General features: G+C 48.3%; 1 protein-coding gene across 2 annotated transcripts; it reads right to left on the bottom strand.

Moving 5' to 3' along the window:
- Nucleotides 1–4,261: 4,261 nt before the first annotated feature.
- mrps23 (mitochondrial ribosomal protein S23) lies at nucleotides 4,262–18,559 on the bottom strand. Of its 2 annotated transcripts, none has more exons than XM_078224702.1 (5): nucleotides 18,459–18,559; nucleotides 14,029–14,205; nucleotides 12,152–12,229; nucleotides 7,988–8,111; nucleotides 4,262–6,209 (listed from the first exon to the last, which is right to left on the bottom strand). In XM_078224702.1, the coding sequence occupies exons 1-5, from the start codon at nucleotides 18,500–18,502 to the stop codon at nucleotides 6,060–6,062; spliced, it is 573 nt and encodes a 190-aa protein (XP_078080828.1). In that variant the 5' UTR covers nucleotides 18,503–18,559; the 3' UTR covers nucleotides 4,262–6,059. The 2 variants fall into 2 exon arrangements, with proteins under 2 accessions (XP_078080828.1, XP_078080829.1); XM_078224703.1 differs by having other exon boundaries at nucleotides 4,959–6,209; nucleotides 18,097–18,559.
- Nucleotides 18,560–25,986: the final 7,427 nt, after the last annotated feature.

Here is a 25,986-nt window from a genome sequence, read left to right as displayed (position 1 = left end):
AGGTGCAGGCTCCGCACAGACAGTGACCCGAGCCGGGAATCGAACCGGGGTCCCTGACACTGTGAAGCAACAGTGCTGACCACTGTGCTACCGTGCCGCCCCATACAAGATAAAAGGGGGTACAAGGGTGATTAAACACTCATGGGTCAGGTGGCATCGAGGCAGAGCCACGTCACGGCAGATTAGAAAGATGGGTGAGAGTCTGTGGCAGGGTGTATGGGTGCGTGCAGTAAGATCGTCAGGAATAGGCGCTGGAGTAAGCTCCTTGAGCCAGCTCTGCCATTCAATACAGGACCGTTCGTCCAGCTTCCGGCCAAGGCCTCCCCACAAATCTATCTCAGCCGGGGGCAGGGCAGTGGCGTAGTGGTATTGTCACTGGACTAGCCATTCAGAGAGCCAGGGTGCTCTGACACAGGGTCATCCAGACTCCAAACGTTCCCTCTATTCTCTGTCCACAGATGCTGTAAGACCGGCTGAGATTTTCCGGCGTTTTCTGTTTGTTTGCAACTCTCTGAGGACCGGGGCTCAAATCACACCATGACAGAATTCATTATCATAGAATCCCTACAGTACAGGAGGCCATTCGGCCCATCGAGCCTGCACCGACAACAATCCCACCCAGGCCCTATCCCCATAGCCCCATGCATTTACCCGAGCCAGTACCCCTGACACTAAGGCGTAATTTAGCACGGCCAATCCATATAACCCACACATGTTTGGACTGTGGGAGGAAACCGGAGCACCCGGAGGAAACCCATCCAGACACGGGGAGAACGTGCAAATTCCACACAGACAGTGACCCGAGGCCGGAATCAAACCCGGATCCCTGGCACTGTGAGGCAGCAGTGCTAACCACTGTGCCACCCATTAATTCATTAAAATTAATTACAAATCTGGTATTAAAAATCCAATGATGATCATGATTAGGTTTACCAGGCTGATTCCGGGGATGGCGGGACTGATGTATGAGGAGAGATTGACTGGGTTAGGATTGTTTTCGCCAGAGTTCAGACGAATGAGGGGGGAATCTCACAGAGACTTATAAAATTCTAACAGGACTAGACAGGGTCGATGCAGGGAGGATGTTCCCGATGGTGGGGGAGTCCAGAACCAGGGGTCACAGTCTGAGGATTCGGGGTAGACCATTTAGGACAGAGATGAGGAGACATTTCTTCACCCAAAGAGTGGTGAGCCTGTGGAATTCATTACCACAGGAAGTAGTTGATGCCAAAACATTGAATGTATTCAAGAGGCGGCTGGATATAGCACTTGGGGCGAATGGGATCAAAGATTATGGGGAGAAAGCAGGATTAGGCGATTGAGTTGGATGATCAGCCATGATGGTGATGAATGGCAGAGCAGGCTCGAAGGGCCGAATGGCCTCCTCCTGCTCCTATCTTCTATGTTTCTATGAACTGATTGTCGTAAAAACCAATCTGGTTCACTAGTATCCTTTAGGGAAGGAAATCTGCCGTCCTTACCTGGTCTGGCCTACATGTGACTCCAGACTCAATGTGATTTACTCTTAACTGCCCGCTGAAATCATAGAATCTCTACAGTGCCAAAGAAGGCCATTCAGCCCATCGAGTCCACACCGACGTTCCGACAGAGTACCTTACCCAGGTCCTATTCCCATAACCCCACCCATTATCCTAGCTAATCCCCCTAACCTAAACATCATGGCCAATCCACCTAACCTGCATATCTTTGGACCGTGGGAGGAAACCGGAGCACGCGGAGGAAACCCACGCAGACACGGGGAGAACGTGCAGACTCCACACGGACAGTGACTCAAGCCGGGAATCGAACCCGGGTCCCTGGAGTTATGAGGCGGCAGTGCTAACCACTGTGCTACCGTGCCGCCCAGAACGGGACCTAGCGAGCCACTCAGTTCAAGGGCGATTAGGGATGGGCAATGGATGCTGGCCCAGCCAGCGACGCCCACATCCCCCTGACCGAGTAGAAATAGATAAACATACTCAACACCCGAGCATTCTGATCTCTCGGAGCCAGACTCTCTTCTCAGCCAATCCCCACACACAAGCGTTCCAACAGGCCACAGAATTCCCATTCCTCATCACAATGCCGCTATCTGTGGCTTGTCAGAGCCTGTGAGAGCACAGCACACTGCCTACAGGAGAGACTCACAGGGAAATAATTAGATTTTTGTAAAAAAAAAGGGCAGAAAATGTCACTCCATGAATTAATTCCACCTCAGTAATTATTTAATTAGTTAGCACAGTAAGTCAGGAGGGAGTAAGAATTTAAAACAAAAATGAATGCCAACGAAGTCACCTAAAAATCTCACCTCCCACTAACTGTCCTTCGATCTCCCCCCACCCTCACTCCCAGTTGAGTTGTTAACCTGGTTTCTGTTAACGTTGACCTTAAAGCTTAATCCATTCGAGTGAATCCTATCTTTCCTCTTCCAGCCTGGACAAAAACCTGCAGGGAGCAACCCGCATTTACATAGCACCTCCGGCCTAGCGAAACAGCCCAAGGCATCTCGCAAGAGCACAGGCAAACACAATCCGACCCTGTCGGGGCAGTCAGCTTACCAAAGGTCAAGGGGTAGAGGCAAAAGAGAGGCTCAACATGGAGAGGCGGATGGTTGGAGAGGGTTCTGGGTGGAAACCCCAGAGCTACAGAGCAAGGGTGTTGTAGGACATTACAGGAAGAATGTGATTGCACTGCAGAGGAGATTCACCAGATGCTGCCGGGAATGGAACATTTAATAGAACATAGAACAGTACAGCACAGAACAGGCCCTTCGGCCCACGATGTTGTGCCGAGCTTTATCTGAAACCAAGATCAAGCTATCCCACTCCCTATCATCCTGGTGTGCTCCATGTGCCTATCTAATAACCACTTAAATGTTCCTAAAGTGTCTGACTCCACTATCACTGCAGGCAGTCCATTCCACACCCCAACCACTCTCTGCGTAAATAACCTACCTCTGATATCCTTCCTATATCTCCCACCACGAACCCTATAGTTATGCCCCCTTGTAATAGCTCCATCCACCCGAGGAAATAGTCTTTGAACGTTCACTCTATCTATCCCCTTCATCATTTTATAAACCTCTATTAAGTCTCCCCTCAGCCTCCTCCGCTCCAGAGAGAACAGCCCTAGCTCCCTCAACCTTTCCTCATAAGACCTACCCTCCAAACCAGGCAGCATCCTGGTAAATCTCCTCTGCACTCTTTCCAGCGCTTCCACATCCTTCTTATAGTGAGGTGACCAGAACTGCACACAATATTCCAAATGTGGAATTCATTTGAGTTATGAAGAGAGCTATGAGAGAAGTTCATTTGAGTTATGAAGAGAGGTTGGGTAGGCTTGGGTCGTTTTCCCCGGAGCAGAGAAGACTGAGGGGGTGACCTGATCGAGGTGTACTGTGGAAATTAAGTAACCGCAGGCAGCCCTGTCTGAAAGAATGGAAAGTGCTTATGTGCAGACAAGGCCTGGGTGAGGTCAGCGGCTGTTTTTTTAGAGAAGTGACTAATCTCACCTTGCGTCAGTTTCTTAAACACTAGGTTCCCTGCCGTGGCCGCAGGAACTAAAGATAAGTACAAGAACTCGTACCAAAAACAAGATATGGTGACATATTATGCTAATGATGGATTGGAAGGAGACGGTTTTCTATTGGATAAGTAAGGACAAAATGCTATACTATGATTGGTGGACTATGTATGTAAATTAAGGATTAAAAAGTTGCTCGTTTCTCATTGGCTGTAACTAACTATAACTACAATACATCTGTATGAATCGACAGAACACCGAGCAGTGTATCCCACTGTACGTTCTCCTTACGCACCAGTAATAAAGTTTGGAAGATTGAGTACTCTTGGTGCCATTGTCTTGATTATGAGGGTCATGGCCAGAGTGGATAAGGAGCAGCTGTTCCCCTGAGTTGAAGGGTCAGTCACGAAAGGTCATAGGTTCAAGGTGAGGGGCAGGGGGGTTTAGGGTGGGATGTGAGGAAAACCATTTTTACCCAGAGGGGGGTGAGGGTCTGGAATACGCTGCCCGGGAGGGTGGAGGAGGCGGGATGCCTCACATCCTTTAAAAAGTACCTGGATGAGTACTTGGCACGCCATGACATCCAGGGTGATGGGCTGGTAAATGGGATTAGGTGGGAGTGCAGGTATTTCTCACGTGTCAGTGTGGACTCGATGGGCCTCTTCTGTGTGATTCTATGATGATGTGGAGATGCTGGCGTTGGACTGGGGTGAACACAGTAAGAAGTCTCACAACACCAGGTTAAAGTCCAACAGGTTTATTTGGTAGCAAATACTATAAGCTTTCGGAGCGCTGCTCCTTCGTCAGATGGATGCCATCATCCCACGTGAGAACACCATCTACCAGATACACGGTACCTACTCTTGAAACTCGGCCAACATTGTCTACCTGATACGCTGCAGGAAAGGATGTCCCGAGGCATGGTACATTGGGGAAACCATGCAGACGCTACGACAACGGATGAATGAACACCGCTCGACAATCACCAGGCAAGACTGTTCTCTTCCTGTGGGGGAGCACTTCAGCAGTCACGGGCATTCAGCCTTGGATCTTCAGGTAAGCGTTCTCCAAGGCGGCCTTCACGACACACGACAGCGCAGAGTCGCTGAGCAGAAACTGATAGCCAAGTTCCGCACACATGAGGACGGCCTAAACCGGGATGTTGGATTTATGTCACATTATCAGTAACCCCCACAGCTTGCCTCCTGGGCTTGCAGAATCTCACGAGCTGTTCTGTCTGGAGACAATACACATCTCTTTAACCTGTGTTTAATGTTCCCTCCACCCACATTGTCTGTACCTTTAAGACCTGGCTGGCTGTAGGATTCGCATTCTAATCAGTATTCTGCAACTTGATTTTGTCTGTTTGCCCTGTTTGAGAGCACATTTCCACTCCATCTGACGAAGGAGCAGTGCTCCGAAAGCTTATGGTATTTGCTACCAAATAAACCTGTTGGACTTTAACCTGGTGTTGTGAGACTTCTTACTGATTCTATGATGCCATCCTACGAGGGGCTCTATTCAGCCTCCACAGAGGCTGTCAGACCTGCTGGGACTTTCCAGCGTTTTCTGTTTTTGTTTCAGATTCCAGCATGAGAAAATTATCAGCCATGATTGAATGGCGGAGCAGACTCGATGGGCCGAGTGGCCTCATTCTGCTCCTATGTCTTATCCGCAGCGATTTGCCTTTATTTCAGAGAAACCAGACATCCAAGGTAAATCAAAAATTTGATAACATCTTAATTGGCCTGTGAAGCAGTGGTGTTTTGTTGGCATGACTGACTACCTGGGAGATTGCGTGGAAGCTTGAATGCACGTGGCAATCTAAAGGCAGTGGAATACTGAACAGAGAATCTGAAATCCTGGATGTGGATCCTTGATGAAGCCGTCTGAGAGAGAGTGTCTTGTGTAGGAGAAGATTTCAAGGTGTGTTTTTCGGGAGTGATGATTGGAAACCTTCGTGTGGAAGTCGGGTTCCAGTGAGACCAGCGAACTCACAGTGTGACAGGCATCTGGGGGATTTGATGAGAAATCTATATAAGTTGTTTTGGGTGGGATCTGCCACTTGGTTTAAGAATGTGATGTATTTGACCACAGTTGACCTGTTGTTCACATGGATTGTATACTTAGTGAGAACATTATAGTATGATATTTTGTAACGTGTTATCCCTAAAACTCTGTGCACAACTTTGAAGACTCTGGCAGCTGCTATGGCCGGTTTTCTTTTAATAAACTTATTGCGAAAAAAATGCCATTGTCATTTACAACAACTTTTACTTAGAATTAAGATTCTTGTTTTTAAATAACAGGTTATACTTAAGGAGTTAATGACCTTAATAAGAAGCTGGGGCCTCTCAGAGGGCTGAGTTCGAGAGCCGAGGGCTAGATTTACACTTTAACGAAACCACGAGACACAGGAATACGTTCTGGTCGGTTGCTCTGGCGTTTCAGCGGGCAGTCCCTGCGATTGGAGGAGGCACTGTTAATTTCCACTTGTGCGAAACAGTTTTTTCTGGTCTGGATGACGCAGGATGGCGTCAACGTGGCTGTGCCTCGTCTCGTGTCTGAGGCGTTGGCAGTTGTTGCTCCTCCTGTATCCCCTTCAGCAGCTCATGCAGCTTTAGATCCAACATGGGGTCCCCCCGCTTCTCCCCCTCCTGGGGTCCGCCGCTCGCAACACCCGAGATCTGCAACAGGTCATTGCAGAGGGTTAGAGATGGATGGATACACTCAGCCTGTCCTGACGAGTCAATCTGCGCACAGCAAACTCCCAGAAAAAGGAGACAAAACGACCCGGTCGTCTGTTTCATTTGTTGACCGAGGGATAAATACAGACTGGGACAACAGGAAAAACTCCCTTTACTCTTCCTCTGCAAATGGAATGTTGGCCCTCATAGCGAGAGGATTTGAGGATAGGGATAGGGATGTTTTGCTGCAATTGTACAGGGCGTTGGTGAGGTCGTACCTGCAGTATTGTTTGCAGTTTTGGTGTCCTCAAGTTTTTTTTAAGTTTATTTATTAGTCACAAATAAAGCTTACATTAACACTGCAATGAAGTTACTGTGAAAATCCCCCAGTCGCCACACTTCAGCACGTGTTCGGGTCAATGCACCTAACCCGCACGTCTTTCAGACTGTGGGAGGAAACCGGAGCACCCGGAGGAAACCCACGCAGACACGGGGAGAATGTGCAGACTCCACACAGACAGTGACCCAAGCCGGGAATCGAACCCGGGTCCCTGGTGCTGTGAGGCAGCAGTGCTAACCACTGTGCCACCCTTATCTGAGGAAGGATGTCCTTGCTGTAGAGGGAGTACAGCGAAGGTTTACCAGGCTGATTCCTGGGATGGCAGGTCTGTCATATGAGGAGAGACTAAGTCGGTTAGGATTATATTCACTGGAGTTTAGAAGAGTGAGAGGGGATCTCATAGAAACTTATAAAATTCTAACAGGATTAGACAGGGTGGATTCAGAAAGAATGTTCCCGTTGGTGGGGGAGTCCAGAGCTAGGGGGTCATAGTTTGAGGATAAGGGGGTAAACCTGTTAGAACTGAGGTGAGGAGAAATTTCTTCACCCAGAGGGTGGTGAATGTGTGAAATTCACTACCACAGGAAGTAGTTCCAGCCATGTGGTTTCAATTGGATATTGCTCTTGGGGCTAAAGGGATATGGGGAGAAGGGGAGATCAGGATATTGAATTTGATGATCAGCCATGATCAAAATGAATGATGGAGCAGGCTCGATGGGCCGAATAGCCTCCTCCCGCTTCTAGTTACTATGCTTCCTGCAACCAGGGCTGCAGAAAATGTTTGTGTTCGTCTCAGAGGGCATGGTTTAAAGTCTCGTCTGAAGACAGCACCACTGGCAGTGCAGCACTCCTGGGCTGGGGTGGGGGGGATTCATCAGGATTGTAGGCTCAAGTCTTTGGAGTGGATTTTGATTCCAAGACTCTGTGAATCAAGGGAAGGCAGACTCTCCTGTGGAGATCGGGGCAGCACGGTGGCTAGCACAGCTGCCTCACAGCGCCAGGGACCCGGGTTCAATTCCGGCCTCGGGTCACTGTCTGTGCACATTCTCCTCATGTCTGCGTGGGTTTCCTCCGGGTGCTCCGGTTTCCCCCCCCAGTCCAAAAGATGTGCTGATTAGGTGGATTGGCCGTGCTAAATTGATCCTTAGTGTCAGGGGGATTAGCTAGGGTAAATACATGGGATTACGGGGATAGGGCCTGGGTGGGATTGTGGTCGGTACAGACTCGATGGGCCAAGTGGCCTCCTTCTGCGCTGTAGGGATTCTATGATTCTACGATCTAACTAACGCAAGTGGAAAGTTATGGTGAGTAGTCACAAGCCCCCTTTAACCTCACCGTAACTGGGCTCGAATGAAGTTGATGAAGGTGACTGGACTTCCTGACCACATCCAATCACTCTAACTCTGCCAGGCTGTAAATGAGTTTGTGTCATACTTACTCCCGCTCCGCCTCTCCTTCGTAACATGACTCCTTCGACCAGGAGTGCCCGGCTGGTCGCCACAAATAACTTTTCTTCATCAACCTCCCCTTGTGCCTCCAGCTCCTGGTACTTTTCCACAAACCTAGGAAGAGGAAGTTCGGAGAGAAGTGAGAGCTCCCGCTATCGCAGTCACGGGGACTCTGCCGATCCCAGGTTCACGCGCTTACTTTTTTAGAGCAGAAACGGCAGGAAACCCTCAAGCCGCTAAGACGGAGATTCCGCTTGTTCAGTAAAAATTGTTTGCAGAGTCATGAAAAAAATAAGTCACCAAAATTAGGTTTTCCAAACAAAAGAAAAAGGAAAAACAGTGGTCAGCTCATCTGGAAGCCTGGCCCAACAGATCGATGCAGTGACAGACTATGGACAACACAGGAGGGGGATATTCGGCCCATCAGCTCGGTACTGGCCCCTTGGAAGAGCAGTCCTGTTTGGCCCATTCCTGCTACTTTAGTTCACTACGACTTGATACAAGTCGAATTAGCAATCTAATTTTTATAGCACCAACTAAATTGGCCTTTAGTGTCCCGAGATGTGTCGGTTAGGGGGATCAGTGGGGTGAATGTGAGGGGTTAAGGGATATGTCAGGGGTGGAGAGGGCGGGGGAGGGGCCTGGGTAAGAATCTCTGTCAGAGAGCAAGGGCAGACTCGATAGGTCGAATGGTCTCCTTCTGCACTCCAGGGATTCTATGAACATTGCTGAGTTATTTACGTTGCTCCATTAAATCAATTTGATAACTCAAGAAAAACAGCTTTGAATGGTCTAATCCAGAGATCGAGTGCTGTCAAGGGGCACCGATTGTTTCTAGTCCCTCCTGCTATGTCAATCTCGGGGCAGAGGATGAGCGCAGCGTGGGTGTGCTAAAGCCGGGTCCTCACGGCAAAGTCTCCAACTGAGATTACCCAGTTCAGCCCAGTCAGAATTCACAACTCAAATCCATACTCCACTGTGAAAGAGCTTCATAGATAACACAGTTCCCCCACACCCCCACCCGGCACCCCCTGCAAACCAACTGGTTAATCCACATCTTCACTATACTCTATCTCACACCAAAATCATAGAATCCCTACAGAGCAGAAAGAGGCGGCACGGTAGCAGAGTGGTTAGCACTGCTGCTTCACAGCTCCAGGGACCCGGATTCGATTCCCGGCTTGGGTCACTGTCTGTGTGGAGTCTGCACATTCTCCTCGTGTCTGCGTGGGTTTCCTCCGGGTGCTCCGGTTTCCTCCCACAGTCCAAAAATGTGCGGGTTAGGTTGATTGGCCATGCTAAAATTGCCCCTTAGTGTCCTGAGATGTGCAGGTTAGTGGAATTAACGGGTAAATGTGTAGGGATATGGGGGTAGGGCCTGGGTGGGATTGTGGTCGGTGCAGACTCGATGGGCCGAATGGCCTGTTTCTGCACTGTAGGGTTTCTATGTTATTCTATGAGGCCATTTGGCCCATCGAGACTGCACCGACCACAATCCCACCCAGGCCATATTCACATAACCCCACATATTTTAATCCTGCTAATGCCCCTAACACTAGGGTTAATTTAACACGGCCAATCAACCTAACCCGCACATCTTTGGACTGTGGAAGGAAACTGGAGCATCCGGAGGAAACCCACACAGAGAACGTGCAAACTCCACGCAGACAGTGAGCCCAAAGCCGGAATTGAACCCGGGTCCCTGGCGCTGTGAGGTAGCAGTGCTAACCACCGTGCCGCCCCAGATGTGTCTAGGTGGGGAGTCATGTCCCATTGCAGAACTAGAACTGCGCTTCCTGCTGCTGGACATCTGCGTGATGTCCAGTTCAGGACCAGAGTCGGTCCAGAAGGTTAAAAATGTGGTCCTGGGACTCGACTGGGCTTAAGGTGCTGAGGCAGCGTGCGGTGGGTAGACTGGGGGTCTGAACTGACCCATGCTGCTGATCCGTGGCCACCCAGTGTGGAGGAGGGGGTGGGCGGCAGATTGGAGGACCTCCTTGGGGGCTGTTCCTGGGCCTGGTCACAATGATCGTTAACAGGTGCAGATAGTGCGGTGGTTCGACCCCACTGTCTGCCTCCATTCCGTGGCTACATTCACACTCAGCTGCCCATGGAGAGGGACCATGCTCTGCCCACAGGCATACTCGAGACCTCCCGCGGCTGGAGGGCATCACCTACCCCAAAATGTACACTTAAGTTTCCTTTTAAGATTTGTGACTGTGCCCCTTTGATGAGCTGTTAATTTGTTCAATTGGTTGATTCATAGAATCGTAGAATCCCGACAGTGCAGAAGGAGGCCATTCAGCCCATCGAGTCTGTACCGACCACAATCTCACCCAGACGCTATCCCTATAACTCCATGCATTTACCCCAGCTAATCCCCCTGACACTAAGGGGCAATTCAGGAGGAAACCCACGCAGACACGGGGAGAACATGCAGACTCCACACAGACGGTGACCCAAGCCGGAAATCGAACCTGGGTCCCTGCCACTGTGAGGCAGCAGTGCTAACCCACTGTGCTACTGTGCCACCCTAATCTTATTTGATTAGTTTCCTCAAACGAGTAAATAGTAAGTTAACATCACACCCCAAGCTGTGTGGATGAGTGGTGAAGGTAGAGATTTGAAATCCATTGAGGACCACATCTGAATCACGAGCAGGAGAAAAGTTTATTTATTAATGTCACAAGTAGGCTTACATTAACACTGCAATGAAGTTACTGTGAGAATCCCCTCATCGCCACACTCCGGCGCCTGTTCGGGTACACTGAGGGGGAATTTAGCACGGCCAATGCACCCTAACCAGCACGTCTTTCGGACTGTGGGAGGAAACCGGAGCACCCAGAGGAAACCCACGCAGACACGGGGAGAACGTGCAAACTCCACACAGACAGTGACCCAAGCTGGGAATTGAACCTGGGTTCCTGGCGCTGTGAGGCAGCAATGCTAACCACTGTGCCACCGTGCACCTTTTGTCCATTTGGCCCATAGGTTCATAGCCTACCCACTGCACTCTTCACTCTCCCTGACTTGGGTGCCTGTAATCGTGACCAAGTGGTTAAAACGATGGATAAGAAATCCACTGGGGAATCTCCAATCCTGTTTGAATCCCGTCAACCACACGTCCAATCACTGCTGCGGAGATGGGAGGGCGCGCATGGAGGTAAGGTCACTGGGCTAGTCATTCAGAGGCTCAGGCTAATGCTCTGGAGTCACAGTTTCGAATCCCACCTTGGCAGAATTTAAGAGGAGACAGTGGTGCAGTGGTAAACGTCACTAGTTCAGCAAGCCAGAGGGCTAGGCCAATTCCTGGGGGTCGTGGGTTCAAATCCAGACATGGTAGTTCACTAATATAGAAAAGAGAACTTACCCACTGACATGAATACAGCTGAGCGCAGAAGCTAAGCAGATTCAGGCCGGGTTATTACTTGGAAGGAATATTAGATGCGCCAGGAAAAAGCTCCATGCTTAGTGAGCTCGGTTGGTAGAGCATGAGACTCCCAAGCTCATGGTTGAGGGTTCGAGTCCCGCTTTGGGCGCCGTCATGTTTAACTGGTGAGCTCACAGTGCATCATCAGCCCCAGTAATGATATCCTACCTTGATAAATTTCTATTGAACCATACAGTGGAGAAGGAGGCCATTTGACCCATCGAGCCTGCACAGACAATAATCCCACCCAGGCCCTCCCGCATAACCCCATGTATTTACCCTGCTAATCTCCATGACAGTAAGAAGTTTAACAACACCAGGTTAAAGTCCAACAGGCATCTCCATGACACCATGGGTCAATTCAGCATGGCCAATCCACCTAACCTGCACATCTTTGGAGTGGAGATTTGTTACAGTGCCCCTATTAAGGCGTTGTTTTTTAGTTAATGAGTAATTATCCTGCTCTCCCAGCATCTGAGTTGCATTCCATCCAGACACACAGGCTGCCTGTAGAATAAAGCTGAATTTTTAAACATTCCCCATATATATTTATATCAAATGCACACCATCACCACAACCGTCTCGAAATGTCAACTCTGTTTCTCTCTCCCTACGGATGCTGCCAGAACTGCTGTGTTTTTCCAGCACCCACTGCTTTCATGTCAGTTATTTTGATGCTGAAGGTGGGTCAAAGAGGGAGGTGGAAACACAAACAAGGATTTACCTTTGGCATGTGGAGACAAAATTGGATCGCGTGAGGTCAAAGGACCGCGGCCCATTCCCATACACCTCGTAGAATTTCCTGCAATTTAGAAGACCTCAGAATGAAACAGGTTAAATTGCTGTTGCCCACACAAACCCTGACTGGCATTCTCACACCACCACACAGACCAAATTCCACCTCCGTAATGTCACCCACATTCACTCTGTCTCAGCTCATCTGCTGTTGAAGGCGGTATTCGTGCGTCCATTACCTCAGCGGCCTCCTGGCCGAGCTCCCAATCCAACCCGCCATAAACCCAAGACCATCCATAAAACTGTGCTGCCCGTGCCTCAAATCACACAACTCCCCATTCCCCAATCACCCCCGTTCCCCAATCACCCCCGTTCCCCAATCACCCGCACACACACCCCCCCCGTTCTCCTATCACTCTCGTGCCTGCCAACCTACGTTGGCACCATCCACAAAACTAGAGGGGGAGAAGTTTGAAAACACGGGTGTGGATTTTCAAATCAAGGAAACCGGAGCACCCGGAGGAAACCCACGCAGACACGGGGAGAATGTGTAAACTCCGCACTGACAGTGACCCAAGCTGGGAATTGAACCCAGGTCCCTGGCGCTATGAGACAGCAGTGCTAACCACTGTGCCACCATGGGTGCCTCTCTCTGCTCCTCTAACTTTGGTCTCTTGAGCACTGTTGCAAATTGTCTGTTAAACTTTTTTTTAAAATTTGCAAGTACACAGAGTCCAAAGTGAAACATTTGTATCGAGAGGCCAGGCAGTAGTGTTGCCAAGACAACAGGCTGTTTTTGAATTTTAGCCAATCAGTTTAAATGAGGCACTTAGCTACCAGCAACCTATTAGATTTGAAATTGATGTTTTGGTAACCTGAAGGTTACTTTTGTATCTTTTTCCCGATGAAAAAAGGTGGAAGAGAGAATGTCCGGAGTGCGTGGGGTCCTTGATTATGCTGACTGCTTTGCCGAGGCAGTGGGAAGTGTAGAGAAAGGGGGAGAGGGGAAATGCGCTGGGGCGAGTGATGGAGAGGGGTTTGCCAGGAAGAACAGAAAGAGGCTTACGACTGGATGGAAAGATGCGGTGGCGGCAGACTTAAAAGCAGCAGGATAGCGGCACACTGGTTCGCACTGCTGCCTCACACCGCCAGAGACCCAGGGTTCAATTCCAGCCTCGGGTCACTGTCTGTGTGGAGTTTGCACGTTCTCCCCGTGTCTGCGTGGGTTTCCTCCGGGTGCTCCGGTTTCCTCCCACAGTCCAAACGATGTGCGGGTTAGGTTGATTGGCCATGCTAAATTGACCCCAGTGTCAGGGGGATTAGCAGGGTAAATGTATGGGGTTACGGGAATAGGGTCTGGGAGGGATTGTTGTCGGTACGGACTCGATGGGACGAATGGCCTCCTTCTGTACTGTGGGGATTCTATGATAGGATCGGAAGAGGAATGGACGACTGAGCGAGCGATGGAGGAGGGTGATCAATCGGAATCGCGGCGAGGGAGTGCTGGTGAAGTGGGAGAAGCCGTACGGATAGGGTGGCGGCACAGGGAATGGTTCTGCTGTCACCACGCACAGCTCCATTGCTTCATTTGTCCTTGTACCATTCCCTATCTATTACTGAATCGCTCCTGCCTTCGACCCCCATCACAAACCTTCCCTTTTCATCTCTCTCCTCCCCTGCCCACCTTTTCCCTGCCTTTGAGCTTGTTTAGAAGCTGCCACCGCTCTTACTTTTCCCAGTTCCAAGAAAGGGTCACTGACCTGCAAATGTTAACCGCTCGCTCCCCTCCCTCCGCCCACAGCGCCTGACATGCCAAGTATCTGCAGCATTTTCCGGAACATTCTCAGCCACGCAGGCAGAACTTACGCCCGAATGGTGTCTTCCTGATAGAAAATCTCCTGGACTGGGTCTTGCACTTTTCCGAACCTCTCCTTTGGTTTTTGGTAGACGGGTTCCCGTGTGGGAGGGAAGGCAGCGTAAACATCGTACCAGCAAGGTTTCTCCGACTCCTTCATCACACCGGAACGCAACAAATCACGGACCCTACATTTTAAACAGCAGCAAAGACAGAATTAGTGGACTCTGTTTACCACAACAAACCGAACTTAACCCAAAGTCTGAATTCTTAAGACATAGAACATTACAGCGCAGTACAGGCCCTTCGGCCCTCGATGTTGCGCCGACCTGTGAAACCAATCTAAAGCCCCTCTAACCTACACTATTCCAATATCATCCATATGTTTATCCAATAACCATTTGAACGCTCTTAATGTTGGCGAGTCCACTACTGCTGCAGGCAGGGCATTCCACGCCCTTACTACTCTCTGAGTAAAGAACCTACCTCGAACATCTGTCCTATATCTCTCACCCCTCAATTTAAAGCTATGTCCCCTCGTGCTAGCCATCACCATCTGAGGAAAAAGGCTCTCACTATCCACCCTATCTAATCATCTTGTATGCCTCTATTAAGTCACCTCTTAACCTTCTTCTCTCTAACGAAAACAACCTCAAGCCCCTCAGCCTTTCCTCATACGATTTTCCCACCATACCAGGCAACATCCTGGTAAATCTCCTCTGCACCCTTTCCAACACTTCCACTTCCTTCCTATAATGCGGCGACCAGAACTGTACGCAATACTCCAAGCACCAGAGTTTTGTACAATTGCAACATGACCTCCTGGCTCCGAAACTTAATCCCTCTACCAATAAAAGCTAACACACCGTACACCTTCTTAACAACCCTATCAACCTGGGTGCCAACTTTCAGGGATCTATGCACATGGACACCCAGATCATGAGACCATAAGACGCGGGAGCAGAAGTAGGCCATTCGACCCATCGAATCTGCTCCAGCAATGAGATCGTTACTGATCGGAGGTGATAATCCTCAACTCCACTTTCCCGTCTTATTTCCATAACCCTCGATTCCCTCACTGATTAAAAATCTTGTCCATCTCAGCCTTGAACATACTTAACACCCCAGCCTCTCTGCGGTAAAGAATTGCACAGATTCGCTAAACTGAGAGAGGGGAAATTCCTCCTCATCTGTCTTAAATCGACGACCCTTTATTCTGAGATTATGCCCTCTGCTCCTAGACTCTCCCACAAGGGGGAAACAACCTCTCAACATCTACCCTGTCGGGCCTCCTGAGAATCCTATATGCCTCAATAAGGTCCCCTCTCAATCTTCTAAACTCCAATGAGTACAGGCCCAATGATGTTGTTAGTCCAAGCATAGGGGATCTTATAGAAACATATAAGATTATGAAGGGAACAGATAAGACAGAAGCAGGGAGGTTGCTTCCACTGTCGGGTGAAACTCGAACTAGGGGGCATGGCCTCAAAATAAGGGGGAACAGATTTAGGAATGAGTTGAGGAGGAACTTCTTCACCCAAAGGGTTGTGAATCTGTGGAATTCCCTGCCCTGTGAAGCAGTTGAGGCTACCCCATTGAATGTTTTAAGGCAAAGATAGAGATTTTTGAACAGTAAAGGAATTAAGGGTTATGGTGAGCGGGCGGGTAAGTGGAGCTGTGTCCACGGAAAGATCAGCCATGATCTTATTGAATGGCGGAGCAGGCTCGAGGGGCCAGGTGGCCTACTCCTGCTCCTAGGTCTTATGTTCTAGTTGGGAAATGATTGATGGAGTAAATAGAGAACAGATCTATCGGCCTCGGAGAACCAGAGCCAGGTTCACACTTCACAGCAGTAGAACGTTAGAAATTCTCCGCCCAGGATGTTAACAGGTCTCTGATTTTGTTGCTAAATGTTCTTGGGCAGTGGGAGGGATCGGCAGGCTCCGCTGGCCGGCCACTGGGAGCTTGCTGTGCCATTTCAGATCGCCTCAGGCCAATGTCTGCTTGCCCTCCCCGCTCAGTGTTAATAAAGCATCTCGCTGCTGACAGCACACCGACAGCTTTCATCACCACCTTCTTCCAGTTTGTCAGCTTAGGGATGCCCAGATTTAATAAATTCAGTATCACGACCTGTTTTAAGTTTTAAAGTTTATTCATTAGTCACAAGTCGGCTTACACTGCAATGAAGTTAGTGTGAAAATCCCCTGGTTGCTACACTCCGGTGCCCTGTTTGGGTCAATGCACCAGCATGTCTTTCAGACTGTGGGAGGAAACCCACGCAGGGAGAGAATAGGCAGACTCCACACAGACAGTGACCCGAGCCGGGAATCGAACCTGGGTCCCTGGCGTTGTGAGGCAGCAGTGCTAACCACTGGGCCACCATGCTGCCCCTGTCCCAGTGCATTCAAGTCCCATTTAGAACGCTATTGCTGCTCTCTAACATTTTCTGCTTTGGGTTCAATGGTTTCCAGTTTATTCTGAACCTATTCATTCATTCTGTCTGCTGTAAAGGACTAAGTAATGGGATCAATGCACTTGTATCAAAGGAGCGAAACCTTCCACTTCTGTTTCAATTTGTTCATGGGATGGGAGCATGGCTGGTCTGGAGGAGATGGTGGACAGCTGCCTTTTTTGATTTCGATTTGATTTATTATTGTCGCATGTATTAGTATACAGTGAAAAGTATTGTTTCTTGCGTGCTATACAGACAAAGCATACTGTTCATAGAGAAGGAAAGGGGAGAGAGGAGAATGTAGTGTTACAGTCATAGGGTGTAGGGAAAGATCAACTTAATGCAAGGTAAGCCCATTCAAAAGTCTCATGGCAGCAGGGAAGAAGCTGTTCTTGAGTCAGTTGGTACGTGACCTCAGACTTTTGTATCTTTTTCCCAATAGAAGAAGGTGGAAGAGAGAATGTCCGGGGTGCGTGGGGTCCTTAATTATGCTGGCTACTTTGCCAAGGCAGCGGGAAGTGTAGACAGAGTCAATGGATGGGAGGCTGGTTTGTGTGATGGATTGGGCTACATTCACGACCCTTTGTAGTTTCTTATGGTCTTGGACAGAGCAGGAACCCATACCAGGATGTGATACCTTCTTGAACCGCTGCAGTACATGTGGTGTAGGTACACCCACAGTGCTATTTGGGAGGGAATTCCAGGATTTTTACCCAGTGACAGTGAAGGAATGGCGATATATTTCCTAAGTCAGGATGGTGAGTGACTTGGAGGGGAACTTGCATCCGCTCACTCTCCTTGTTAATCTAGGGGGTAGAGGTTGCATCAATACAAGGCTGTTCATTACCTCAGGATAATCTCAAGCTGTGTTACGGTCAATTAAGTGCTTCTGAAGTGCCAGTCGCCTTTGTAATGTAGGAAACACAGAAGCCGGCTTTGTGTACAGGCAGTGTGCACAGGCAGTGTGCACAGACAGTGTGTACAGGCAGTGTGCACAGGCAGTGTGTACAGACAGTGTGTACAGGCAGTGTGCACAGGCAGTGTGCACAGACAGTGTGCACAGGCAGTGTGCACAGACAGTGTGTACAGACAGTGTGTACAGGCAGTGTGCACAGGCTCCCGGTAACAGCCCTGTCACACATTCTGAACTCTCTCCTTTCCTTCTCTATGAACGGTATGCTTTGTCTGTATAGTGCGCAAGAAACAATACTTTTCACTGTATGTTAATACATGAGACAGTAATAAATCAGATTGATGTGATAATGACTGGAGATTTCTGTCAACTGAGGGCCAGGACACCGGGGAGAACACCTGTATTAGTTCAGATTGATGAGCTTGCCTCCTGGACTTGCAGAATCTCACTGGCTGTCCTGTCTGGAGACAATACACATCTCTTTAACCTGTGCTTAAGGCTCCCTCCACCCACATTGTCTGTATCTTTAAGACCTGGTTGGCTGTAGAGATTCGCATTCTAATCAGTATTCTGTAACTTGATTTTGAGTCTCTGTTCCCTGTTTGAGTGCAGATTTACACTCCATCTGACGAAGGAGCAGCGCTCCGAAAGCTAATGGTATTTGCTACCAAATAAACCTGTTGGACTTTAACCTGGTGTTGTTAAAACTCTTACTTAGTTCAGATTGCCATGGGATCTTCCCCATCCATCTGAAAGGGCAGGCGATCCGTCACGTTAACATCTCATCAGAAAGGCAGCACCTCTGACAGTGCAGCACTGCCCTCAGCGTGTCCTCGGTGCAGCATTGCCCTCAGTGCAGTCTCAGTGCAGCACCGCCCTCAGTGTGCCCTCAGCGTACCCTCAGTGCAGTCTCAGGCTATGTGCAGCACTGCCCTCAGTGCTGGGACTTGAACCCAGAATCTGACCCAGGGCTGTCCTGGGGGTGGGGGTGAGATTTGATTCCACCTTTACCCAGCTCCCTGAGCTAAGGCAATCTTTAGTGAGTTTATTCCCCCTGCTGCTTAATGCAGCCTCACCTGGTGAAGATGGTGCCCAGTTTCTCCAGCCTGCTGCCAGCCATGCTCACTCTGTGTCTGTGTCCCTGCTGCTGCTGCTGCACTCACACCCGGAAACAATCACCACTCCTCCAGGCTCTACAATCAAACCCCGAGCCAGGCTCAATCCATCCAGCACCTATTCATCGATCAGCAACTAGTTCCCAGCCCCTAAACACACACACAGGGAAGTACACACTGGGGCTGTGAGCTTACATTGATAGCATCACAGAAATTATATACACATTATATTTATAACTACTGTATATTATATATAGAATTATATATATTGCATGTTATGTGTATGTATATGTATGTATATATAGTCTATATATATAGTCTGTGTATTTATATAGATATATATATAGTGTTTGTGTATATCTTGTGGCACAGTGTTAAAAGTTTAAGTTTAATTTTTTATTTGTCACTAGTAGGCTTACATTAACGCGGCAATGAAGTTGCTGAGAAAGTCCCCAAGTGGGTTCATCTAAGCCAGAAGCTGCAGCTTCGAGTCCCACTCCAGGACGAGGTGGCGATGGAAAAGTGCGTTGCCAAACAAGTTTTACTCTGAACCTGCAAATCCTTGCAACTCGCAGGAAGAGCGGGAGAGATTCCGCATGTGTTGGTATTAAAGTTGGAGGCTTCGCTCCAGACCACAATGCGTGTGTTGCCACAGCAACCCTGAGTGATCCATAACATGAATATTCCCCCGGTTATGTTTAAGGTATATCAATGTCGTATTACTGGAATTATACCTACATATGACAGAAATATTTGCATTCACCTCACGATATCCTGAAACACTTGGCAACCAGACAGTACTTTTTGAAGTAAAGCTACTGTTGTAAAATAGGACACACAGCAGCCAATTTGTCATAGAATCCTAGAATCCCTACAGTGCAGAAGGAGGCCATTCGGCCCATCAGGTCTGCACTGACCACAATCCCACCCAGACCCTATTCCCATAACCCCATGCACTTACCCTAGCTAGTCCCCCTGACACTAAGGGGCAATTTTGCATGACCAATCCACCTGACCCGTACATAGAAATCATAGAAATCATAGAAACCCTACAGTGCAGAAGGAGGCCATTCGGCCCATCGAGTCTGCACCGACCACAATCCCACCCCACATATTTTACCCGCTAATCCCTCTAACCTACGCATCCTAGGACTCTAAGGAGCAATTTTTAACCTGGCCAATCAACCTAACCCGCACATCTTTGGACTGTGGGAGGAAACCGGAGCACCCGGAGGAAACCCACGCAGACACGAGGAGAATGTGCAAACTCCACACAGACAGTGACCCGAGCCGGGAATCGAACCCGGGACCCTGGAGCTGTGAAGCAGCAGTGCTAACCACTGTGCTACCGTGCCGCCTCTGCGATGTCAGCCTGCATTTCTGTGCTCAAGTCTTGGAATGGGACTTGAGCCCACAACTTTCTGACTCAGTGACCATATGTCATGGTTTCAGTAAATGATTAAAAGTATTGTTCAAATATGCTCAGGAAGTCGCAGATCAGAACATACAACCCGTCTCTGTTACACAGGAGGTTGTACATTTTCAATTCTTCTGATGTTGCCCTTTCCTTCCCCTCTGTACCCTTTTGTATCTCTCCACTCTCGCCTTAAACCTACGCCCTCTAGATTTAGACTCCCCGGGTACAATTTTGTCTTTTAAAAACCATTTAGACAGTTACATGGGTAAGGTGGGTATAGAGGGATATGGGCCAAACGCGGGCAATTGGGACAAACTTAGGGGTTAAAAAAAGGGGTGGCAAGGAGAAGCTGGGCCGAAGGGGCTCTTTCCATGCTGTAAACCTCTGTGACTCTGAATGAGTGTCACGAACGGGGTTCTCCATCAAGGGAAAGTATCAGCGACTTAATAAAGTATCTAGAAACTGGATCCAGATAAATTTAACCGATGCTGAGGAAAAACCCAGGCTGTAAAATAATCAAGAAGTGGGAGGAGAGGCGGGTACAATTTAAAGTTCGGTAATATCTGGCCAGATGTTAAGTTACGTAAAGAACCTACTTATGAACTCACTGTGAGAAACAGCAAAGAGATGTGTGAGCAGGCTGCCCACACGCTGATAGCAGTATTGGCACAGAATTCAAAAGTTATGATTAAACACAATTTACTTCCATTTAAATAAATCATTAAATCACTATCAACTTGGCAAAAGAAAACTGATTGGAATCATTCCTGTCAAAATGTGAGAGCTTTATTAAAAACATAACAGAGTGGATCCCCACCCCCTCTCCCCACCACCCCCGCAAGCCCGATGGCAATTCCACAAACGCCTACAATGATCATCCGTGTAAATATATGTCAGCCTGTATAACATCAAAAAATATCCACTGCTTCGGTAGTTAATCATGGATCTTAAAGGCAGGAGGTTTTATACACTGGAGAGTTAGAATTTCTGGAGGTTCGAGGGAATTTGAGAGTGATTTTGAGGGTAGGGTTCTGCTGGGGTTGCGGGGGAACTCTGCTGGATATTGCTCAGGGTTCCGCTGGAGCTCTGCTGAATATTGGGGGTTCTGATGGAGCTCTATTGGATACCTGGGGGTTCTGCTGGAGCTCTGCTGGATATCTGGGGGTTCTGCTGGAGCTCTGCTGGATATTGGGGGCTCTGTTGGAGCTCTGGTGGATATTGGGGACTGGTTCTGCTGGAGCTTTGCTGGATATCTGGAGGTTCTGCTGGAGCTCTGCTGGATATCTGGATGTTCTGTTGGAGCTCTGTTGGACATTGGGGGCTCTGCTGGGGGTGCAGAGGAGCTCTGCTGGATACCTGGGCATTCTGTTGGAGCTCTGCTGGATATCTGGGGGTTCTGATGGAGCTCTGCTAGATATCTGGGAGTTCTGCTGGAGCTCTGCTGGATATCTGGGGGTTCTGCTGGAGCTTGGCTGGATAACTGGGGATTCTGCTGGAGGTCTCCTGGATATCTGGGGGTTCTGCTGGAGGTCTGCTGGATATCTGGGGGTTCTGATGGAGCTCGGCTGGACGCTGTCGGAGGACTGCTGGGTGAATGGAAAGACGGCCCCGCTGGAGACTAAGGAAGTTCTGCTGGAGTTTTTGAATTGATGCGATGGGGATTAGTAAGCAGATTCATGCTAATAAAACTGAAATAACCATTAACCCTATCCTTCCAGCTCCTTTAATTCTCCCCCAAAACGTCCCAATAATGTTAGGTTATAGAAATGATATAACCATCCACTGACTCACTGTGGGTAACACCAGAAAGATACGCTAACATGTTGTCAGCACATTTACTAAATCCCTGCAGTCATGACTGAGGTCAAGGACCAAAAGTCATAATGCAGGACATCACATTTATTTATTATTGTCACAAGTAGGCTTATATTAACACTGCAATGAAGTCACTGTGAACATCCCCTAGTCGCCACACTCCGGCGCTTGTTCGGGTACACTGAGGGAGAATTTAGCACGGCCAATGCACCCTAACCAGCACGTCTTTCGGACTATGGGGGGACTCCGGAGCACCCAAAGGAAACCCACGCAGACACGGGGAGAATGTGCAAACTCCACACAGACAGTGACCCAAGCCGGGAATCGAACCTGGGTCCCTGGCGCTGTGAGGCAGCAGTGCTAACCACTGTGCCATCGTGCTGCCCACCGTGCCAATCACTAAGATTGGAAGGAGATAGAAGATGACATAATCGAAAATCTTTTGATTTAATTGTGGAGTGTGGGTTTGCTGGCAAGGCCAGCACTTAATGCTCATCCCTAGATGGCCATGAAAAGGTGGTCATGAGCTGACCTTTTGAACCATTACATCCGTGTGGTGTAGATACATCCAGTGTACTGTTAGGGAGGGAGTTCCATGTTTTTGATCCAATGTATTGTATATAGTTTTGGTATCCTATCTGAGGAAGGATGTCCTTGCTACAGAGGGAGTACAGCGAAGGTTTACCAGGCTGATTCCTGGGATGGCAGGTCTGTCATATGAGGAGAGACTAAGTTGGTTCGGATTATATTCACTGGAGTTTAGAAGAGTGAGAGGGGATCTCATAGAAACTTATAAAATTCTAACAGGGTTAGACAGGGTGGATTCAGAAAGAATGTTCCCGATGGTGGGGGAGTCCAGAACTAGGGGTCATAGTTTGAGGATAAGGGGTAGACCTCTTAGGACTGAGGGGAGGAGAAATTTCTTCACCCAGAGGGTGGTGAATGTGTGGAATTCACTACCACAGAAAGTAGTTGAGGCCAAAGCGTTGTCTGATTTCAAGAAGAAATTCGATATAGCTCTTGGAGCTAAAGGGATCATAGAATCCCTACAGTGCAGAAGGAGGCCATTTGGCCCATCGAGTCTGCACCAATCACAATCCCACCCAGAACCCCATGTATCTACCCTAGCTAGTCCCCCTGACACTAAGGGGCAATTTAGCACGGCCAATCCACCTAACCCCGCACATCTTTGGACTAAGAGAGGAAACCGGAGCAGCCGGAGGAAACCCACCCAGACGCGGGGAGAATGTGCAGACGCCGCACAGACGGTGACCCAAGGTGGGAATCGAACTCGAGTCCCTGGCGCTGTGAGGCAGCAGTGCTAACCACCGTGCCGCCATAGTTGGTGATGTAACAGAGCACAGTTCTGAGAGGGAACTTTATCTCTCTCCCAAGAGACAGAATCAGGCTGCACTCCCTGATGAAGTAGTTTGAAAAAGAACAGAGGATTCCCCGCCTTTGTTTAGAGCTGGCTGTCTGGTTATAGAGGGGGCTTTCCATCCATCTTAACCATTCCTCAGCTCATAAATCTGTTTTCTGTCTGACTGCCTCGCTGGTACACGAGAGGTTTTTTTTAAAAAAAACAATTTGAGAAATGGTAATTTGATCTCTCCTGGAGAGGGAGAATAGAATGAGATGCGCTAATTTCACAATAATCTGTCACGACAAATCACGCGTTACAGAAATAGGACACCTCGGAGCAGTACATTGATAACAATTTCCTCAGAAGGACAGGTATATCAAGGGATATGGGGAGGAAGGGGGGGGGAAGTCAGGATATTGAATTTGATGATCAGCCATGATCAAAATGAATGGCGGAGCAGGCTCGAAGTGCCAATTGACCTATTCCTCCTTGTAGCTTCTATGTTTCTGTGATGGTGCAGGAACAGTGACATAATTCCAAGTCAGGGTGGCTCGGTATTTGCAGTTGATGGTGTTCCAATACACTTGTTGCCCCTGCGCTTTTAGATGGAAAAGGTTATGGGTTTGGAAAGTGTTGTCAGAGGAGCCCCAGCAGATACAGCCTGTAGATCTGGACCCTCCAGACTGTAGCAAGCAGTGTGAAGTCTCAATCCGCCATTGTTTTAACGTTAAGACAATATACTTCTTCTAAGACATCGCTAACATTTTGTAACTTAAAGTGTACTGTTATGTATTGTAACCACTGGCCAATTAGGTTTTAAAATAATTTTCATTCTTATTTAATTTTAGTTGCTGTAATGTTATTTATTGGAAATCAGACTTCGAACACCGTTATAATTCTTGGAATAAGCCTTTCGAGGCAGAAGTCCCTTCACCAAAACCCTTTACAATTCCTTTACCCTTTCCAACCCTTTACCCTTTACAATTCCAACAGCAGCACACAGAGTGCTTGCAGTCAGCAGTCTACTTTTGGGGGTGCCAGAGGAACTGACACTCCTCATTAAATGCAAGGAAAAGATTCCCTGATTGGCCCATCAATTGGCTCCTTAATCAGGGAGTTCATATTCCAATAGGCCAACCTCAATGGCCTGACTGAAGTCATTACAATGCTTAGCTGATACGTTCCCTTGTTCCTTAAAGGCCAATGCTCATGTTAGGGAAAATGAGCCTAAATGTGCCTTAGGGTTGCTTAAAATTTAATTATCATTTGGTGAAGGAATGTTGGGTCAGTTGGAGCTTAATTGCTGTTTGATGGGGGAAGATTGGATGAGTTGGAGTTTAATTGCTGTTTGATGGGGGAAGATTGGGTCAGTGGGGGTTTAATTGCTGTTTGATGGGGGAAGATTGGGTCAGTTGGTGTTTAATTGCTGTTTGATGGGGGAAGATTGGGTCAGTTGGAGCTTAATTGCTGTTTGATGGGGGAAGATTGGATGAGTTGGAGTTTAATTGGTGTTTGATGGGGGAAGATTGGGTCAGTTGGAGTTTAATTGCTGTTTGATGGGGGAAGATTGGGTCAGTTGGAGTTTAATTGCTGTTTGATGGGGGAAGATTGGATGATTTGGAGTTTAATTGCTGTTTGATGGGGAAGATTGGGTCAGTTGGAGTTTAATTGCTGTTTGATGGGGAAGATTGGGTCAGTTGAAGCTTAATTGCTGTTTGATGGGGGAAGATTGGGTCAGTTGGAGCTTAATTGCTGTTTGATGGGGGAAGATTGGGTCAGTTGAGGTTTAATTGCTGTTTGATGGGGGAAGATTGGGTCAGTTGGAGTTTAATTGCTAGTTGATGGGGAAGGTTGGGTCAGTTGGTGTTTAATTGCTGTTTGATGGGGGAAGATTAGGTCAGTTGGAGTTTAATTGCTGTTTGATGGGGGAAGATTGGATCAGTTGGTGTTTAATTCCCTTTTGACTTTTATATTTTCAGCTCCATGTCAAAATAAAACTGTGTGATGCCATTTTATTTTTATAAATAATTTGAAATGAGAGACTGGAGTGGGAAACGATGCTCTTAAAACTTTGTGTACAAGGCTTTGCTTCTGCGTCATGCTATGGTCTTGAGAGGAAGACAAGAGCTGCCTCTTGCCACCCTGGGGAGGGAGCGTTGGAGCGGGGCAACAGCTGATTAATTGCACCTGCAAAAGTGCAAACGTTTTTAAAAATTCTGTTGAAATTGAATACGAGTGAAGAGCTTCTTCGATGCCAATGTTCACATTCTCCGAAACACACGAGAAAGTCTGCAGTATTAAACACTCAAGTTTGGACCAAATTGGGTTAATGAGCCGGTGTGCATGCGAGAGAACTCCAATCACTCTCAGCCACAGCGAGTGGTTGGTAACCCTCCGGGATTTGAAGATTAATGTGGGGCACACACGCTGACGTTGTGTCGCATGGTCTGTAATTGGCGATTGGTGAGAGGGGTCATGAAGAGAAAGTTTTTTCTGAAAACACAACAAATGGTTTGGGTCAGGAATGCGCTGCCTCGGGTTGTGCCGGGGACAGAATCAATGGTGGATCTCAAAGGGGACTGGATTATTATCTAAAGAGAAAACATCTGCAGGGCTGGGGGCGAACGGCGACACGACCCGCTGAGTTTTTCCAGCATTTTCTGTTTTTGTTTCAGAATCCAGCATCCGCAGTAATTTAGAACATAGAAAAATACAGCACAAACAGGCCCTTCGGCCCACAAGTTGCGCCGGTCTTGTCCCTACCTACCTCGGCTTATATATAGGCTTACCTCTCACCCTCAAATTTGTCCTTGATAATTGTGATTGCCAATTCCTCTGTGAGAAAGAACTAAGTATTTATTTTAGTGGGAGAAATGTTGACCAGGATGCGCTGC

This window comes from Mustelus asterias, chromosome 12, assembly GCF_964213995.1.
Source record: "Mustelus asterias chromosome 12, sMusAst1.hap1.1, whole genome shotgun sequence".
Classification (NCBI taxonomy): Eukaryota; Metazoa; Chordata; class Chondrichthyes; order Carcharhiniformes; family Triakidae; genus Mustelus; species Mustelus asterias.
This window is presented reverse-complemented; position numbering and strand designations above follow the sequence as displayed.

What these genes read in the sequence shown, in the direction of transcription:
- mrps23 (XM_078224702.1), bottom strand. Translation starts at nt 18,502, where the DNA reads ATGGCTGGCAGCAGGCTGGAGAAACTGGGCACCATCTTCACCAG. An exon ending in TTTGTCTCCACATGCCAAAG is followed by an intron (nt 8,112 to 12,151) that starts GTAAATCCTTGT and finishes TCCTCTTCCTAG; the next exon opens with GTTTGTGGAAAAGTACCAGG. An exon ending in GAAGGAGAGGCGGAGCGGGA is followed by an intron (nt 6,210 to 7,987) that starts GTAAGTATGACA and finishes GACCTGTTGCAG; the next exon opens with ATCTCGGGTGTTGCGAGCGG.